The following is a 7,829-nucleotide window of genomic DNA, read 5'->3' on the forward strand; positions in this document are numbered from 1 at the left end:
TGCTCAATTATTTTAGAAAATCATTGGTGAAGTGTTTAATATTGTCAGCCAGCAGTCTACTGCACGTCCCGGATGTATCATTGAGCTTGATGTGATAACTAGCAAGGTATGTTGTCTGTCTTTGATCTATGAATTTATTTTTTTGTTCTTTTTTTTTGTTTGTTTGTTTGTTTACAGATTTTGATGGTACTTTGATGGTACTTTGCATTTCTTAGATAATGGTGCTGTGAAGCTGCATAGGGAATGGCTGCCCATGCCTCATTGTGTTTTTAGCCAGAGCATTATGAATATATGTAAGCCCAAAGGCAGAGTTAGAACTGCAGCTAGTTACATTTACTTTTAAAAGGTTTCTGAAATACAATTGTAAAGTAAGTGCAAGAATTTTTGTATACAACAAACATTACATATATTCCTTGATTTAATGGAACCGTGCCTTTATCATGCAGATGCTATTATTCAGGTCCTCGGGCTGTAAATGCTGCAGTCCTCTAACATTGATAGATTGTGATGTCCTTTATTCCAGTGCGGTTCACGGACTCAGCTGCTTCATGTGTTTCAAGAAGACTTCATTTTGGGGTACAAGCCACATAAGGATGAATTGAAAGCAAAGGAAACAGAGGTCTTCTTCCAGCCATCTCAAGGTATCAGAAAAAGCAAAATAAAATAGAGACTACAGAATTTTCCTTATATACTTTTTAACAAAATAAAGTAATATATTCCTATATTTTCCTAATAAATTATGGCTTATTTACTAACAAAGTGTGAAAGTGCAGCTATGCAAAATAACCCATTAGTTGTAATTAAACTTGTGTAAGTTGAACAGTGAATGCTGAAGTGTTTTATTGCTTCCATTGGGTTACTACATGTTTGCATTTTGTAAATAAATGCCATTGTCCGCATTATAGGCCCCTGAGCAAAGAAGCGCACTGGGGCCCTACCTACACAACCACTCTCCCACTTATGTACAATTACAATGTGTGCGTTGATTTCGTCATGACATGTGTTTGCAGCAGCTAACTTGTATGTACAGATAATAGCTGATACTGAGGTTATTAGTCCACCTAAACTTTTTGATAAAGAGGGTTTGAAGGTTCTGAATAAATTTCCCAGAATTATATAGTTAAGTATATATAATATAATAAGTTGGCAAGTCTATGGGGCTCCTATGCTCGTTGGGCCCCCGGGGAACTCCCCGGCAGGCCCATGCGTTAAGATGGCTCTGATCCTAATGCAATAGTATGATAATTTACAGGTAGTGGTAATGCTCATAGAAAGGGTTTGTGTTTTGCCATATGTATTGGCAGAAACTGCTGTCAATTTTGAAAACACTGTTAAATGTTAGACATAGTACATTCTGGTTTGTTGTAGCTTTTTTTTTTTTTTTTTACTTATTTATTTATTTAACGGCTATGTAGAGTGGTTGGACAATGAATTAGGAATTTTTTAGCTTCTTGTAAAATTTTTATAAAATTATGGCAAATACACATATTTAATACTTTATATAAACTTACTTTTTTATTTATTGGCCCAGACATTTTTTCCTTATAGCTGTTGTCTGCTTCAGTTTCTTGACTGGTCAACAATCTCTAAACCAAAACTCTGCAAAGCGCCTCTGAACAGTTTTTAAAGAAATGTTAGCTCCTGCTTCTTGCCACACATCACACGTTTTCCTTTCAATTTTGAGTTCTCTGTTGCAATTTTCTTGAGTAGTATGTCCTGTTTGGGCGTAGTTTTAAGACTGCTTTTGCGTTTGAAAGATGATTCAGCCAGCCTGTGCTGCCACCTTGTGGAACAATATGGCAAGAAACTGCTTAAATGAAACATCATCATCTATTTATATAGCGCCACTGATTCCGCAGCACTGTACAGAGAACTCATTCACATCAGTCCCTGCCCCATTGGAGCTTACAGTCTAAATTCCCTAACACACACACACACACACACACACACACACACACACACACACAGGCAGAGATAGACTAGGGTCAATTTTGATAGCAGCCAATTAACCTACTAGTATGTTTTTGGAGTGTGGGAGGAAACCGGAGCACCCGGAGGAAACCCACGCAAACACTGGGAGAACATACAAACTCATACAACACATAGATAAGGCCATGGTCGGGAATTGAACTCATGACCCCAATGCTGTGAGGAAGAAGTGCTAACCACTTAGCCAGCGTGCTTATATGTTTACAGTAAATACATTCTGATTTATAGTATATAGTGTAAGTTCACTATTTTTCAGGTGCAAACCACTGTAGTCATATTTCCATCATTTTCTCTTTCCTTTTTTTCTGCTTTTCTTTATTACTGACTTTTTCAAGGTTTCCATAGTTATTGCCTCTCACAATAATTACAGATTAAGCACACCTTTGTAAACCTGGTTTACGATATGTCATCATCAGCGAGCATTTGCAGCTGCCATCTAGCAGGTGCAAAATATCTGCCTCCTTACAGGTGTATATGCATGTTTCGGCAGGTTTGCATAGGCTACGTTTGCATAACCATACCTTTAGAGTGCTCTGTCAACGTTAGAATGCTCCTTCCCTTAGTTGTCCCGCCTCTCCAGGCACCGTCATGCGTAAGTGCCAGCCATGCACAACTCCACATAGACGCATATGAGTGCACCCACTTTCTGGGCATGCGCAAGGAGTATTACGCTACTAAACAGTGGTTGAAGTGGACTGGTACATGGTGTTATGCCATACTTACACTTTTCCCACTGCTTTGATTGTAAAACTTCAAATTTCGTTCACCGATATTTTTCATTCTGCCACTTCTAACTTTACACTTCAAACACTGATATTGAAACATGTCTAATGAGATAAGATTCTTGACCCTGGATAAGGGGCATATGTAGTCCTTTGTGTGCACCCAGACACAACCACTGTCTTCTGGTCCTTGTCAGAAATCTGAACTTTTTGTTGTAATGAGTTCAAGCTTAATGATGATTGGTTTCTGAGGTACTTGTTATATACTGGCAGTTAGATATAGAATAGGGTTTGTTTTTAAAAAATGTGTAATTTGGGTCTGTTTTGCACATTTTAACCACCATAAAAATACCCTCATAGCAGTTAGATATCCATACTAAAATCAAAAAACTCCTCTAAAATTAGTGTTTTTTCCCTGTATCGCTCTAATATAGTGATGCCATTTGCTTCTCTTATTTCTCTATCCTCCTTTTGGAGGACACTGGGAACATTGAGATATAGAGTAGTGGGGATATGCAATGGGCACTTTAAGAGTTTAACTAACCCTAGCTCCTCTCTACCCCTCTTCCTGTATAGGCATTAGTTTAGGATTAGTGTTCGTCGACTGGGGCTGTGAGCAACCCTATTCATTTTTATTTCATTTTATTTCATTTTACTTCTCTATCCAGGGCTTCTGCCGCTTCTTCCTTCTCTGTCCTTGGCCTTTTCATGTAAGAGGTTTTGGGGTGTTTTTTTTTCTCAGAGCTTTGTGCATAGCCAGTCTATGGATATCATGCTGGGAATTTGGTTCCAACTTGGCAGAGCCCGCCTGGGCTCGGTCACTGACCAATACTGTGGCTCAGTTTTCCCAATTGGTGGGGCCTCAATCAGTGGGCAGTCCTTCTCCAAATCCCCCTGCCTCTGTATCGAGTGGGGTGGATTCTGTTCCTGGTTCGCAAAGTCATATTCCAGCTGAACCTGTTCTGAGGAACCAGCCTGAGTATGTGGTCTTGCGATCTCAGTACAGTGTTTGGTTTCCGTTTCTTCATCTTTAGAGAGGTTGTTGCAATCTGCTACGCTGTTCTCTACCCGTAAGCGCAGGCAGGTGCAGCGTCCCTGCAGGGAAATTAGTTAGATTCTGACTATTCTTCACAGTAGATAGGTGAAGTGGTGGTTTCATCTGATGTGAAGAATTCTTCTTTTGTGGAAGGAGTTCCTCCTGACTATCTGGGTGTTGAGGATCTGCAGCTACAGTCAGACCTGCTAAGACGCGGACCGTTTTATCATCTCTGTTTAGAACATCTGACTTTAATGGAGTGACTGTTGAAGCCATGATCCTTTGAGCCAAGTGGTGCAAACCAAGCTTTGGGCTCGCAAATCAGGTTCAGCTAAAATCATTGTCTGGAGGACATATCATCATCACCATTTATTTATATAGCGCCACTGATTCCGCAGCGCTGTACAGAGAACTTACTCACATCAGTCCCTGCCCCATTGGAGCTTACAGTCTAAATTCCTAACATACACACACACAGACAGACAGAGAGAGACTAGGGTCAATTTAGATAGCAGCCAATTAACCTACTAGTATGTTTTTGGAGTGTGGGAGGAAACCGGAGCACCCGGAGGAAACCCACGCAAACACGGGGAGAACATACAAACTCCACCGGATAAGGCCATGGTCGGGAATCAAACTCATGACCCCAGCGCTGTGAGGCAGAAGTGCTAACCACTAGCCCACCGTGCTGCCCGGACATATATTGCCTGGTGTGAAAAAAAATCATCTTCTTTTCAGTTGTCCAGTTTGCTTATGTTCTTGCAGGATGGGCTAGATGGTGATTAGTTCACATAAGTGTCAGGTGTCGGCTTTTTCACTCTTCTTTCAAATACGACTTGCTCCCATGAAACTTTTATTCAGAGGGTACCTCATGTGTAGCACCTTGGGATTTAAAATTGGTTTTGAATGTTTTACAACATTCTTAGTTTGAATCCTTGGACTTGGATTTACGTTTTTGACTTTGAAAACTGTTTTCCTCTTGGCCTTCTCACGGCTAGAAGAGTTTCCGAGCTTGCATCACTATCATGCAATTTTCTTCTGCTTATTTTTCATGCAGATAAGACAGTTCTTCGAAGTAAGCCTTTCTTCCCTAATAGGGTGTCAAAATTTCACATAAATCAAAACATTGTGATCCCTGCTCTGACCACATGTCAGTCTTCAGAGGACGAAGTTTCTCTTCGTTCTATATATGTAGTCCATGCTTTGTTTATGTATCTGCGTAGGACTCAAGATATGCGCAAGATAAAGGATCTTTTGGTCCTTTATGAGCACACAAGAGAGGCTGACCAGCCTCTAAGGTGTTTATTGCTCGGTGGATTACAGCTGTAATCCGTCAGATTTATAATGAGGTTGGAAAGCCTATTCCTGATAATCTGCAGGCTTACTCCACGAGGTCAGTGAGTGCTTCCTGAGCGCCACAGCATGGTGCCTCGACTGAGCACATGTGTTGGACGGCCACCTGGTCCTCTATTCACACGTTTACTCAGTTTTTCAGGTTTAATGTGTTTGCATCAGGGAATGCAAATTTTGGGAGAAAGGTGCTTTGTGCTGTTTCTTCTGAGTGTTCCCACCCGTAATTATGGCTTTGGAGTGTCCCCCAATAGTAGGATAAGAGAAAATAGGATTTTTATACTTGCATAAAATCTGTTTCTCGTAGTCCTTTGGGGGACACCGGGTGCCCACTCTTGACGCTCTGGTTACTCCTTTTGTGTGACATGTGTCTTTTGTTCAAAAGAATGTTGTTTTTTCATTTTTTCTTTTATTTTTTTTCTCTCTAGTGTCTCCTTTTCTGTGGGGCTTGTTTAAGCATATACAGGAAGTAGGGTATAGAGAAGGCGGCGCTAGGGCTAGTTATCAAGCCTATCCCCACTACTCTATACCCCAATGTCTGCAGTGTCCCACATTGGACTAAAAGAAACGTATTTTACGTAATATAATCTTATTTTCCCAATAAGACCTTTTTATCGAATACATGTAGAATTACCCTACTCTGCAAAATCTGCTCAACCAGTTTATATGTCTGAGGTGCAAAGGACAAGTCAGACAATTTGAAGTTTGGTGTATAGTGTATAAAACAAAGTGTATTCCCTTGATTAAATTATTATATATATAGATAGATAGATATAATGTGTGTATAATTTATACAGAAATGGAAGTTGCTCATTTAATTGATAGATTCACAGCAGGTGCTTGAAATTGTGGGGTTGTCCAAAAAGGAATAAAAATAGAGAAAAATCCACCAGTACACTGTTATGTACTAGTAAAAAAAAAAGCTTCTATTCTTTGTGTACATAAAATTGCAGAATTCTCAATGACACACATTTGCACATACATGATAAGCCACCCGCCACTTCATGTGGTATGTACACAGGTTATAGTAGCCAGCTATATATAACAGGGCACAAAAACAGAAAAATACCTTGGGACCGGCCTACTAAGGGCAATATCAAAAAGAGGAGTGAAAACTTTTAAAAGTGCAACCATATAATATGGGTTAAAGTGTGAAAAACTGCTGTGTTGTTTTTTTTGTGTATATATATATATATAAATAAATAATATTACACAACTCATTTACTGATCTTACTGGATGAGAAGTATAATCAAAGGATGGCAATTTGTATATTGGTATTCGAGTGATCATAGGCAATACATAATCACCAAGCTGGAATACTATTGGGCAGTCCCACCATATATGTAAAAAAAAGTTCTTTCTGATGCATTTTTGTGGATCTACTATAACACATATTTATGATCAACAGGTTATCGTCCGCCTCCCTTTTCAGAAAAATTTTTCCTTGTTGTGATAGAAAAAGATGTACAAAACAGATCAATCTTAAACATGTGGCATCTTCATTTGAAGTCTGTGCAAGCATGTGTGGGTAAGTATTTGCAGTGGAACAGAATATGTTTTCGTATACTTGATCACTGACCGATCAGTTCTGTTTAGACACACCTATTTTCTTCTTAACCCCCTTTTTTTTGTTTTTATGCTTTCATGACCATAACGGCTGGACAAATATTTCTTCATTTGGATGGACATTAAACTAGGGGAAAATAAATAAAGCATTATTAATGTACCCAAAAATGTAACATTCTAGTTTCCAAGATTAGGGAAAACAAATATGATTACTTCATACATTTCGCTAATTAAAGGACCAGAAATAATAACATTTTATATTTCTTGCATTTGTTGTTTTTATACTTTTATACTTTTTCGTACATTTGTTTGGAGACCTGAGTCAGATTTGTGATTTTAATTGTCCCATTTTGCACTTTTACCAATGTCCGTTTGGCGTAAGTCGTTAATTTATTTTCATTCCTGGAAGTTTTAACTGTTGAGTTTAAAGATGCCACATAGCACACAGTTAGACAAAAAATATATATTATCTGTTTAGATTTGTGTATTGTTTTTATTAGGAGCAACGTTGTGATGCTATATTTTGTACAACTCTTTGAAAACATTGCTTGTTATTTTCTCCTAAAGCAAAGCCCCCGGACCAAACCTCCTCTACAAACTTTCTTACCATTCCTGGGCAAGCCACTGCTGAGTCATCCCCGGAAACCTCTCCTAGCCCAAACCCCATGACACGCTCTGCATCAATTGCTAATCTTCAGACTGCCAGTAAACTGATTCTGAGCTCCAAGCTAGTGTATAGCCATCCACTGGATATCCCAAATGGTGTAGAAGTAATAAGAGCAACGCCCTCGGCAGGTGAGTCTATCTGGGCTTGTTTTACAGCACATATGTTCAAAAAGAAAAGTTCTAGCAAATTTGTAAAATTTAGAATAGATGAGATGCTTAGTGATGGCAAGAATACCTCTGGTTTTTGTCAGTTAAGTCAGCAACAGTATTTAGGGTGATATGCACTGTACAACCACATTAAGGAAACTAGATCACTTATAATTATCAACAGAATATTGTTAAACTGTCTTATAAAAATGGCTATGCTTTACTTGCCTAAAACAAGAACACATTTAGACATTTATTTTTATCCCCACAGGTCATCTTAGTTCTTCATCAATTTACCCAGTGTGCCTTGCACCATACCTAGTGGTTACTACATGTTCAGACCACAGAGTGC

General features: G+C 38.9%; 1 protein-coding gene across 3 annotated transcripts in view; it reads left to right on the forward strand.

Annotated features, from left to right (window-relative positions):
- The window catches only part of DMXL2 (Dmx like 2), a 104,798-nt gene that overhangs the window by 47,077 nt on the left and 49,892 nt on the right, over positions 1-7,829 (forward strand). For all 3 annotated transcript variants that reach the window (XR_012691264.1, XM_075207987.1, XM_075207988.1), the window contains exons 14-18: positions 17-106; positions 524-641; positions 6,507-6,626; positions 7,232-7,459; positions 7,749-7,829. The exon at positions 7,749-7,829 is cut by the window's right edge and continues 1,602 nt beyond it. Coding sequence is in view for 2 of the 3 variants with exons in the window: in XM_075207987.1 (XP_075064088.1) it covers positions 17-106; positions 524-641; positions 6,507-6,626; positions 7,232-7,459; positions 7,749-7,829 (637 nt within the window). In the remaining variant the exon portion in view is untranslated. The remainder of the gene's footprint in view (positions 1-16; positions 107-523; positions 642-6,506; positions 6,627-7,231; positions 7,460-7,748) is intronic.

Source organism: Mixophyes fleayi, chromosome 4, assembly GCF_038048845.1.
Source record: "Mixophyes fleayi isolate aMixFle1 chromosome 4, aMixFle1.hap1, whole genome shotgun sequence".
NCBI classification, from domain to species: Eukaryota; Metazoa; Chordata; class Amphibia; order Anura; family Limnodynastidae; genus Mixophyes; species Mixophyes fleayi.